At 30.7% G+C, this 13,090-nt stretch overlaps 1 protein-coding gene across 2 annotated transcripts in view; it reads left to right on the top strand.

The window, feature by feature from the left end:
- LOC127698730 (protein salvador homolog 1-like) overlaps positions 1 to 13,090 on the top strand; it is a 40,480-nt gene that overhangs the window by 5,767 nt on the left and 21,623 nt on the right. Inside the window, exons 2-7 of one of the 2 annotated variants that reach the window (XM_052202370.1) lie at positions 428 to 799; positions 2,065 to 2,253; positions 4,674 to 4,866; positions 5,480 to 5,631; positions 6,403 to 6,464; positions 9,144 to 12,996. In XM_052202370.1, the coding sequence (XP_052058330.1) occupies positions 428 to 799; positions 2,065 to 2,253; positions 4,674 to 4,866; positions 5,480 to 5,631; positions 6,403 to 6,464; positions 9,144 to 10,295 (2,120 nt within the window). In that variant the 3' untranslated portion in view covers positions 10,296 to 12,996. Of the gene's footprint in view, positions 1 to 427; positions 800 to 2,064; positions 2,254 to 4,673; positions 4,867 to 5,479; positions 5,632 to 6,402; positions 6,465 to 9,143; positions 12,997 to 13,090 lie in introns of those variants that run through there. The other variant, XM_052202371.1, reaches the window with a different exon arrangement.

Raw genomic sequence — 13,090 nt, 5'->3', positions numbered from 1 at the left:
TTGTTTTCAACTTGTGGATTTATAATGATTATCAACTTTTTTCACATTTGCATTGTAATATTGACGGATAAGGATGAACATTAACCATACCTTACATGCATCCTCCTTATAATCATTATCTTGAAGCATGATGTTAAAAGCATGTTAACCTTGCAATTTTGGGAAGTCATGTATATGCCTAAATAAGAAAAGTGGTGACAATGCAAGACATTCCACAACATTAGGAAATTGAAACTTCATGATGGATTCATCGTACATGCCTTTACCTATATATATCTCATGCTTTTTCATGTTATATGTGTTATTTTTTTTTTATTTTTTCTTTATGTTGATATTTATAACATGTCTAAAATGCACATGCAATTTATAATTTCAAGTAAAAATAATATATATGTTAATTTTATTACATATTTCTTTAACTTTTCAGATTATCACACACCTGTACGACAAACTGTTAGACGAAGTGTAAAAACTCCAGCGTTTTACGCTCCACAACAAGCAGCAACAAGTTTAATATCATACAGACCTCCAAGTGTACATACGCCACCGACAACCCATGATCTCCCTAACTTTCCACAAACTCAACGTCCATCTAGATTGCCTAGTCAAACATTTGGTCATCTTTCAACAGGTATACAAAACCTAAACATATCGGAGAGGAATGCTCAAACAGGATCTAATAGTTCATTAGAGACTGGATCAGAAAGTGGTCAGTCTTCATCATCTGGATACCAATCAGGAAACACTGGTGTCAGGAAGTTGTCTGGTAATGTTCCAAATTTGGGAACTGTTGGAGAAGGTAACTTTAAAGGCAAATCTTATGGGGGCATATTTGTGTCAAATCTTTTTTAAATTTCCAAATATTAAGACAAAACTGAGATTTTATTATTATTTTCCTGAAATACAATGGATTGAAAATTACATTTAGAAATGAAAAAAACTACAGACTTATTGTAATACAAATTAAATAATCTATGATTTTTCCAGGGGAGATAATTGAACTTAAAATTACCACAAAGTAACCCGTTCTTATGTAAAAATACGGAGATGTGGTATGATTGCAAATGAGACAATTACCCACCAGAGCTCAAATGATGTAGATTTAAGCAATTATTGGTCACCATACAGCCTTCAACAATGAAAAAAACCCATACCCTATAGTCAGTTATAAAAGTCTCTGACATGAAAAATTTGAAACAATTCAAACAAGAAAATTAACAGCCTAATAATGCAATTTATGAAAAACAAATATGACAAATGAACCAAAAACAACCACTGAATTACAGGCTCCTGACTTGGGACAGCCACATACATGTAAAGAATGCATAAGGTTTAAACATTATTGTGAGCACTTAACCCTTCCAAAACCTGGGACAGTAGTGTAACAACATAAAAACAAATTGTGAAATCAGTTGCAAATGGCTTAACTCAAAAGATTGGTTTGAAGCACCCCAAAAAAACCTAACATAAGGGTGTAAACGGAATCGGAAAAGGGCACTTAAGCATGTGAATGAATTTGGGAAACTCCATTCACTGTATGGTGTTAAACAAATTAAAAGGATAAAAACAATATGATTCTTCATATTATATGGATTGTCAAGTGGTCATTATTATTGCTAGACGCTCCAAGATAACAAGGAAAATGGTATAGGGCAACACCCTCTGAAATGGCCCAACTGGGGAAAAACAAGGACATTTTAGCCTCATTGGATTTGTTTCTTTTATAAACTGAAACTGTTCGATTAAAATAATGCCCCTCCCAGAAATCTCTTAAAAATGTATTATTACAATAGATAATTCTTTAGTTTGCTTTATTCGCTCACCTAAAAATGGTTTGTCAGTATATAAAGGTATGTATACAAAAGTATTAATGGATTAGTAAGATATGATCAGATCAGCAGTCAGATTTATGTTGTGGTAATCTTGTATATCTGAGATGAAGGGTTATATATATATATATATGATTGCAAATTTGGTTCTAATCTGATAATTTTGATCACTATAAAAAAATAATTTAAAAATGTTTTTTTTCTTTTTCCCAAAATATATCTGTTTTCATTCCAGATTTTGATGACAACTCAAATTATTACCATGGTAACTTCAACACAGAGGCTTACAGCCAGTATGATGAGAATTATCAGATACAACAACATCACCAGGAGATTAGAAATCTGTACGCTCAGAAAAATATGTCAACTCAGCAGAATTTATACACATCTGCACAGAGAGACAATCCAATTACAGTTACATCAGGTTGGTCCTTCATTCCTGTTTCTGGGAGAACTTTTGAATCATAAAAGTTCATCTGATAATCTCTTAAAGCATCGTAAATTTATTCAGTGATTTAGGTATGATATGGGTCATTATTTGGTACCTAAAAATACGTTATAGATAATGCATATTTTAAGGTTTTTCTTGTCAGGATTGATCAAATGAAAGACCGACCATATTATTTTATGCCTTGAAGCACATTTTTAATGTGAAATAAAACTCACTAATTAATCTAGATATAAACGTTAACGGTTATAAATCATTGTCCAGTTACAAAATAAATGTTACAGTAGTTGCATGAAGTAAGAAGCAAATGAATTGCTAAGATGTATGAAAAATACAAGTCACTTTGTAAGTAATTTAGCATATAAGCTATATAATGGGGTGCTATATTTTTTTTTCTCTTGTTTCACAACATACATGTTATGGAAAAGCAGATTATTTGTCAACAATTTTTAACGAACTTTTCAGAATAATTGTTTTTTCTCTTATGCCTGGCAATACAATTTTTTTTCTTCAAAAATTGAGAATCAGGATATTTTACCCCTCTCTTTTAAACGTGGCTGTTCCCCTATAGAAAATCAGAATATTTTGTCATTTAATAGAGTAAATAGTATTTATTTCAGCCTAATAAATGGAGGAAAAGATTGTTTCTGCCTAAATTTAAAAAAATGTTCAAGATAGAAAATTGTACAGTAAAACCCAATTTGCAACAACACATGAATTTAATGTTTAAGTACCCTGTAGTTTGCATTTAAATCAGGGTAAAGAATGACCTGACTCATTATTTTATGCCTTGAAGCACATTTCATTGAAACTTGGTGTCATCCAGGTTGTTTCTTTTAGAGAATGACCTGTCGTTCTGAAAGGAAATAACTCCATATAGGTATATAAAAAATATTTAATCTTTCAATTGCTTTCAAAAACATTTTGATTTTTACAGCAATTGAATTTGACACTTACTGATAATTATGATATCACAGACTCACAGTGATAACCATGCATATACTTGACAAAATGAGCTTAATTAATCAAAAATGGTTGGTTCAAGCATTTGTCTTTTTTGGGGGGGAATTAAATGAGCAAATAATATTTGAACAAATAAAAAGATAAGGAGTCGTGGTATGATTGCTAATGAGACTATTATCCATTTAATAACCAAAGGTGAAAGATATTAACCTTTTAAATTATAATACAGGTAACCATACAACTTTCAACAAACTGATACCATTTAGTAAGCTATAAAAGGTCAAGGATGAAAAAATGTAGAATAATTCAAATATGGCAGGGATAAACTTGTTTGAGAGTGATTGACCCTCCCTCTTACATAGCAAAGTGGTGTAAACACACAATATAAGGTAGCACTCCACAGTTAGGTGTGTAGTTTCGCATTTTGGCCCCTGTGGATTTTTCAAATATGATAACTAGTGTAGAATAAAATTCATTTTTGGATAGCTGAAGATTAAAATAGCCTTCATAGTGGGTTTATAGGAACATCAAGATTATGTAATGTATGTAATATGGGCTGTTTTCTGTATGACAGTCCGTATTTTCATATCCATACCAAATATTGGTCCGGCAATTATTGTAATGTTTTTTTCCGACTTTTTGTCGCACGAACTTTGCAATTAAATTTTATGAAAAAATGAGGCGAAAGACACCCATTTTTTATTTGATCATTTGGTAGATTTATATCAACAGTTTCTGAAAAGGTATCACTGAAAGGCATTGAAATTCTAGTTTGAACCAAATTTTGGGGGAATATGTGACATTTTTGCCCCCCTTTTTGCAATATTTTATGGTAAATAAATGCAGAATGTTGCCATGGATACACAAAAATGGAATTATTTTTCACCATTTTAGATTTAAAAATCAAATCTATGGAAGATACTGATAACATACATATGCACATGTATAACACAAACAGTTAGGTTAATGTATTAGAAAGCCAGGAATAGAAGATGATAAAACATTTCGTTCAATTTTAATGTTTTTTTCTAACTGTGGAGTGCTACCTAAGAACAAACTATTAAAATCAATTAGGAATGGCTTGACCCATCAGATCATTACAAGCATAAAAACAAAAGACACAAAATACCAATCTACAAGGTAATCACAGTTACTGAAAGCTAGCTCAAATGCCAATGTCAAACTAAAAGATAAACCATGATTTGCCAGAGATAACATTTATATTTGGAAATATCTAAATATTACTAGAAAGAGGTCAAAATTATATGAAAAAGGAGATCTGGGTTCACATCAATAAGACAGCAACCCAACAATACAATACAACTAGAAAAGACATCTATTATAATGCAATGTATCATGTATTAAGTTGGAATTATTATAATGGAGAGAATATTGTGTTTGCAGATAAATAATAATGATTTATGTCTAAATAGCTTCAGGTGGATTTTGTGGACAAGACATGCTATTACCTCATGGATGGACAATTGACTGGACAGTCCGAGGTCGCAAATATTACATTGACCACAACACTCACACCACACACTGGAGTCATCCATTAGAGAAAGAGAGTCTTCCTACTGGTTGGGAAAGGATAGAATCAAAAGAATTTGGAGTGTATTATGTCAAGTAAATGTTGATTTTAAAACTTGATTCTATTGCACCAGCAAATAAGAGTATCTATAGGATAATGATGCATGACTTTACATATGAATATCAACATGCTAATTAATTAAAGATGAACAATTTTTATTTGTAGTTTTTTTTTTAAATTGTACATTTTTAATTTGGTGATGTACAACAGTCAGGTGGGCGGCCTGGTGGGGGCTGCCAATCAGTATTCGTGCAATAACTTGAAAAGGCTTTCACAAAATCTTTTGAAATTTAGATATGTTGTTTCCTGTGACTAAATGAAGGTCAAGTTCGATTTTCACGATTTTAGCTTTTATCGTTGTTTAGTTGTAGACCTTAAGTAGCGAAAAGTGATACCTGGAGCATTGTTTGTGCAACAACTTAAAAACGCTTTGACGAAATCTTTTTAAATTTTAGATATGTTGTTTCCTGTGACAAAATGAAGGTCAAGTTCGATTTTCATAGCTTTTATAGTTTTTGAGTTGTAGACCTTCACGACAGCCTCTTGTTAGAATTACAATAAAAAAAAAAATTTACAGACATACTTTTCATAACTTATACTTGTGTGAAATTTTTGCTTTTTAATTTATTACTGTTTGTTTCCTTTTAGTCATATAAAGAAAACAGCCCAGTATCCTCATCCATGTGCACAAAGTATACCAAATATGCTTAGTTTCCAACCTCAATTACCAGGTGCATTAGAGTATAGACCATCTAGACAGCCCAACGTTCTAGTCCCAGCGAACCCATATCTTAATTCAGGTAAATATTAATCTGTAATTAAAGAGTCTGAACCATGTATGCAGTTGATGCCAAAGTCTTATGTGATTTCAAGACACTATTCATGCCACCAGGTCAGATTAAAAATAACAGCAAATTTGAAGTATTGAAGTGTACAAAAAGCCATTCATGCACTAAAATCAAGGATTCTTTATGAAAAAAAACTTTAGTTTTTAAAGAAAAAGTAAATATATTTTTGTAACATCACACCTTTCCTTAGAAAAAAAAAGATTGCAGTAATTTTTTACAGCTTGCTTTTAGTGACTTTATCTTAGATTTATAGGAGTTCCACCTGCACAAATTGGTTGCTTCACCTGATATCTTTAAAACAACTCTTCATTAATTAAGTTGGAATTGACCAGTTGCCAGAAAATGGTTAACACTAAAGTCTTGTAGTTAAGGTGTAATCTGAAAAAAATGTTGATGACCAAACAAATTTTTAACAAATAACTCGCAGCAGTTCATGGCCTAGTTATACTTTTATTAAGGTCACAAAACTTCATTCTAAGCATGTTCAAATTTCTCATTACAACAGACTTTTTGATTTCTCAGAAAATTGTGATATAATACATTTTGACATCTCTTATACTTACTGTTAATTGTTCAGAGTTTTGTTTTTTTAATGTCATTTAAAATATTTAACTGGAACAAAACATTCATGCATAGAAATTTGGAATTTAAAGCTTTGAAAGTAATGTTTCTCAGGGTTTCTTTTCGTATAGCATTTGGTTTATGATTGTCATTTTGTTGCAGCAATTCCTCAATGGTTACATGTATACTCTAGAGGTGCTCCTGAACATGATCATAAATTAAAGGTAAGTCACTGTATAAATGAGGGTCTGGATGGGGTTTACAGAATTGAGAAAAATGGGCAAAAATAGAAAATATTGGACCAAAAAATATAAAAAAAGTGATAGACTAAAAAATAAAGAAAATAGATTAATGTACAAAAATGGCCTAAATAAGGAATCCAGAAATTAAGATCCTACTAAATTATGTTGCAACAGCCTTTTGGGATATCAAGTTTATTTGATATTCTCTTAAACAGCTACAATATTCTTAGGTCCTTTGTTGAATGTATTGATTGTTATTTGCTTATGGTAATGTCCAGTAGCAATTTTTTTATGAATGCCTTATTGATAAATTGTATAATTGGTTTTCTTTCTGAATATGCATAAAAAAAGCTCATGCAACAGGCCATTTTACAGATCCCCTTAAAGATAAATGTTTTTATCATCATGAGAGCTTAGCACTCCCCAAAAAATAGAGCATCAGATTGAACATCCTCATTGTGACCTCTTGGACACTAAACTTATTAAAATTATAGCAATTTCAACTAATTTATAAAATATTCTTTCCTTACAAAAAAAAGTACTGTGCCCAGTAAGGAATTTCTAAATTTGTTGTTTTATTATGATTTTTAAGGGGTACTCAACACTTTGACTAAAATAGATTTGGCTCGTTTAATTTTCATAAAATTTTGACAAAATAATTACTTTGACAAAAATATTAAAATTTCAAAAAATTTGAACCACACAATTTACAGGAATAATTTCATTGGATATATAGCAGTTTGACAAACTTTTTTGATCATTGAGAAGCTTAATTTCTCTTTACTAACAGTATGTGATTAAACGTTCAGCTGAATTTTGAAGAGTTAGCTCCCTTATGTGTTCTGTACCCCTAAACAGGTTTTTCAGAGGACAAATCCACCTCCAAACTGTTTTTGTGCAATAACGTTTAACCAAATTTTTTTCAAATTTTATTATGTTGTTTTTCATGACAAACTGGGGTGTAAGTTTAAGTTTTAAGATTTTTGCTGTCCTTGATAGATAGATTGATTCAAAATAATATTTTGTTTCATTTTCTTGTGATTGCCTGAGAACAATTCAACTGATCCTGCTCAAATCTGAGTATGTGAATTCAGTTATTTTTGTGGGTAACAATTTTCATGGATTGAGAAAAATTGCATTTTCATGGATATTTGATTTTGTGGTTTTGACAAAGTCTGCATATATTCCTATAGAAAATTTGTGATTCATTGAACTTTTAAATTCATGCTTCCCCTGTATCTATGAAAATTGGAATTCAATGAATAAATAATAAATCCACAGTATGTTGTATCGTAACCAATTGGGATTAATTTGATTTTGACAATATTCAATTTTAAGTCCCCTACCGACGAAGTCGAAGGGGACTTTAGGTTTGCACTCTGTCCGTCTGTCCATCCGTCAGTCCAGCAAATCAGCTTTCCACACTTTTTTTCTTCGTTCTTGAAGATATTGATTTGATATTTGGTATATAGTTTTATCATGACAAGTTATAGATCAAGTTCGAATTTTGTTACGGTCTGATGATTTAGTCCAGAGTTATGGACCATAACTCGGGACCTATCTAATGTTAGAGTACTATGTTAAACCATATTTCTGTACAAAGGGAGATAACTCATTTTTCAAAAGACATTCTTTGTTAAATTATTTGAAGAATTTTTTGACAGGTTAGTATAAACTAATTTTCTGGATGCTATATATATATATAAAAAAATATGAAGAGAAATCCTTTAATTAGATAATAATCTATTTTTATTTATGTATATATTTTAATACATTACATTGTGTAGATAAAAGTTGTTGACATTTTATAGATAGGTTACAAATCTATATTAGTTTGTGACAAATGAAAGAAAAAAATATTTGGAACTATTAATTATATTTGATTATAATTTGAAAATAGATATACACTGTATTACATCATATCTAATTTTAGAGAACTATTAATCATATCTAATGTTTTTTTCATCATGCTTATAAGATATTGATTGATAATTGGTATATAGTTTTATCATGACAAGTTACAGATCAAGTTCAAATTTTTGTTTCGGTCTAATAATTTTGTGCAGAGTTATGGTCCTTGGACTTGAAAAATTCACTCACATAATCAATTTTCCACACTGTTTTTAGTCATGCTTGAAGATATTGACATGATATTTACTTTTTGTTTACACCATGACAAGTTATAGAACAATTTAGCATTTTGTTCCAGGATAAAGAATTTTTACCAGGTAGGGGACTATGTATTGCCATGCAATACTTTCAGAATGCTTGTTAAAATTTGCTATTTAGTAGTTATCATCCTTGAGTGAACTAAAAATGGTAGTTAGTGTTTTTTCCTTAAATAAATTGAGAACAGTTCAACCAATTTTTTTCAAATCTTGATATTTTGTTTCTGATAACAAAATGGTGGTCAAGTTTGATTTTTATCATTGTCACTTTTGCTATTCAGGAGTTATGGCCCTTGATTGCTGAAAGAATGACACTAATAAATGTGAGGAGAACCCAGTTTGCTGTCATGTTTGAAGTCTCTTGTCTATTTTTCATTATAGCTGCAGTAAAGTTATGTATTATTATTCTTATAATTTATAAAGATGACCTAAAGTAAAATTTAGAAAAAAAAACATATTTTCAAGGTTGATTTAATTCTTTTGTAATTTTCAGTGGGATTTATTCCGTTTAAATGAACTAGAACATTTTGATGCCTTGTTAGTACGATTGAATAGACAAGATATAGAAGACATTGTCCTAAAATATGAGCATTTTAGATCGGCTTTGGTGATAGAAATGGAAAGACGCAGGCAGGAAAAAGAAATTGAGATGCTAAAACAATCAGTTGAAAATCCACAGCTCCCTGTAACAACAATTGGGAATAAACTGTTACCTTTCTCTAAAATGAACAATCCAATGGGACAAAATTTACCAATAAATCCTATGGGGAACGATCAGTTTCTGTCTCAAAAACCTGAATCTAAACAAATGTTGTACATGCAAAGTCATGTAAATGAGCAACCTAAGCCGTCTGTGATATCTAATGACCATCCTCGTGTTGGACAACCACAGTTGATATACAGTCAGCCTACAGGAATGTTCAGTCCCACCAGAATCATGGTCAACAGAGATCTAGAACAAGAACATCTAGAACTTCAACGAGAGAAACAACTACAGTCACAACAACAACATAGAATTCAACAACTTGAGCAACAGTATCAGCAGCTTTTACAACAGTATCAAGCTCAGCATAAACAACCTTGGATCTCGCCTACAACTGCTAATGTCTCTGTTTATTCACCTTCAATTCAATATAGACAACCCATGCAACAAGTTCAGCTAAGACAACCAGTATCCCAGCCACAGTTACAGTCACATATGCTAATGCATAGGCCGCCACCTTCCCTTTCTCCTGCAATGCAGGATCAAACAGTTCATGGCCAGCTGCAGCCTCAATCTATGCAAATTATGAGGCACCAGCAACCCCCTGTCCACATCCAACAAGCCCAACCTGTGCAATTCATACAACAGCCAATTCTTTCTCACCATGGTCAATCAACAACATCTCAGCAACAGGCAAACTTAACACAGCATATTACACAATCAGCTCCTCTGTCACAAGGAAACCCTAGTCAACTAATCAACCAATCAGCTCCTCAGTTACAAAATTCTTCTCAACATATCAACCAATCAACACAGCACTCTCAACAAAATATGCATATGATACAGAGTGAACAGTCAGTAGTTACAAATGCTCAGGGTCAACAGTCAAATGCACAACAGACATCCAGAGCATTAACTCAAAATATTGAAACTAAAGTTTGATATAAGCACTAGTTTAAGTCGAGGGCATTTACAAACTGATTTTGCATTTTACTTTGTTCTTTTAATTAAATAAAATTAATATATGGCAATTCTGTTAAACATTTGATTGAAAACAGAAATGTATTTTGCAACTTCTATAATATTCTATGTCAGTTTTAAGATTTGAACTAAATTTAATAAACCTGAATCTTAAACCCTTTTTTTTAATTTTATTTGATTAGCATATATTTATTTTTTATTTGCTTAACATTTGTTTATGAAATCTGTGTCTGCTGTTGATCTCAATTTAAATGATATTTTGTACTTGAAACTGTTTTATTTGTTTCTATGGTTTTTGTTATCTGTCTCATTATTTAATATAATAGAACTATTCCAGAACTTAATGAGTACTGTTACTTAAATCTGTTAGAGTTTGGTTTACCTATTTTTTAATCATGCTTACTGAAATCTTTCATCATGTCAGTTTCAGATATATTTATGCCATGTTCTTAAGGTCTGTTCCATGTACTATATACAGTACAGTACATATGGGGATGGATACAGATTATTTGATAAAGTACTCAAATCAATTCTTCAACATAGCAAGGCAAATAGTTTTCATCATTTTCCCAACCAAATTGGAAGGAAAATTATGTTTTTCATGAAAACAAGTTAATATTAGAGGAAGGTGCACATACAGCTCTGCAATTTCCATGGAATGAACATTTTAAATGCTGCTATTGTGTTGTATGAAACTTTTCTCAGTAAAAAATGTAAAACCAAAAATTTCAAGTTATTTCTATGGACATTTCTTTATTATAGACTAAATTGATCAAAAAAAAAGGATATTTGAGTGATTGTTGTGTCCATCTGTTTGTTGGTTAGTGTGTCAACACCTGTATCCTTGACACCTCTGAAAACAGTGGTAGAATTTCAATGATTTTTTTTTTTTAAATTATCAAAGATTATTTAGTATCTATTAGCATTGTGTACCTTCAATTTTTGTCTGGCCTTGACAGAGTCACTATCAAAATAACAAAAAGGCGAGACTTATCTCTGTGTTAACAGTTTATATTTTTTCATCCAAATGACATCTTGAATTTCCCACAGTAAAATATAGACTTTGCCATATCTATATAAAAAAGGGGAGGGAGGTTGAGCTCTGGTCACAATTTTTTCTACTTTACATAAAATATGCCTTCCCTTTATACCTCGTACTTATAAATGGAACAAACTAACATTTAATCATTGAAATGTCCATGAAATTCCTTATTTTGATGGTTTTCATTCATTCTCATAATTCAGCTTGGTGCTTTTTTGTTTACCTTTTTTTTGCACTGTTGCAAACTGGTTTAGATGTGAAACATAATTGTGTGTGAAATACTATATTTATCTGATAAAAAAACTTATTTCAGTAAATTTATACTGTGAATGCATTATTATTCAGTGGATACTAATTTTCGTGGTATTTGTGAGTAAAGTTGAACCACAAATTTAAATATTTAACGAATTACAAATTTTCTATAGGCTTGTATGCAGACTTTGGTAAAACCACAAAATCAAATATCTACGAAAATACATTTTTTCCTCAATCTACAAAAATTGGTATCTACAAGAGTAAATGAATCTACAGTAGACATTAATAATTTCCTTGCAACTTGTCAGTTTAATATGGATTTTACCTAGAGATATTTAAAAATTTTGAAGTTATTCAAATCAAGATTGCTCAGATTACTTTACATTTGATTGACTAAAGTTATTTCAGAGCAATTTTGGTTTCAACTCGTTTCTTTTATGCAGAATTGGCCAATCACTGGAAATTTAGCCACTAACATAAGATGAATGATATAAATAAAATATGTATGAGTGACATGGTGAATTACTATTTAGTTATTTGTCAGTTGTTGACTCTTACCTTCAAATTCCACATATAAAATGTATTCCATTTATGACAACGAAATGATTTGGAGTATATAATCAATAAATTTTTTTCTGTTGGATGCTATATGTTGATGTCATTTCATGGAAATGTATTTAAGCTTTGGAGAAAGGCAATTATTTCGTCTTTGTAACCCAAGTTATTTTCATTAATGCCACAGTTTTCAAATGTAAAAATAGGCAATAAACTCATGATCATCTACAATTTACCATTGTTTCAGTGGAGAAAAGATTCTGATGTTTGTTGAAAGTTTGCTTATACATGCAAATTAGATAAATCATAATTTATAAATTTTTGGGATGTTTCTATCATTGCGAATATTGCAACAGGATTGGTTTTGCAAAAATAAAAACTCTTTTTACATTTGATAGCATTTGTATGTTGCAAAAAGCACAGAGAATAGCCTACACCAAGATAACAAATATATATTATAATCTGTTCATATCAAAATCCATGGGTCCATAAAGAAGTTTATTATCAATCAACCTAGTGCTAAATTTTGTTTGCCATGGTAAACACAATTTGTAAGTTAATAAATCTTTTGTAAAATGATTATGTAGCTTGCTTTATTTTGATGCCTTTTGAGTGAAAAACTTGATTACTTTTAAGCCTTTTTATGTGTTATTGAGATGTGATAAAAGACTAAAAATAACAAATTCAAAATAGACTTTCATGTGTATTTTTAAGACATTTGTATAACAATATATTGATAAAATTTGTACAAATTGTGTAAATATTAGATAAATGTATTTATCATTACAGCAATAAATTTTCCATTCCCTACCAGATGTATTTTATTTTTCTACTAAGACGTTCCAGTTATTTGAGATCCACAATGGTGTATTCATTCATTTGGATGTTCTTGTTAGAATTTATG

The sequence above is a fragment of the Mytilus californianus genome, unplaced genomic scaffold (genome assembly GCF_021869535.1).
Source record: "Mytilus californianus isolate M0D057914Y unplaced genomic scaffold, xbMytCali1.0.p SCAF_4, whole genome shotgun sequence".
NCBI lineage: Eukaryota > Metazoa > Mollusca > Bivalvia > Mytilida > Mytilidae > Mytilus > Mytilus californianus.
Note: the sequence above shows the minus strand (reverse complement) of the source record. Positions and strands in the feature narration are given on the sequence as shown.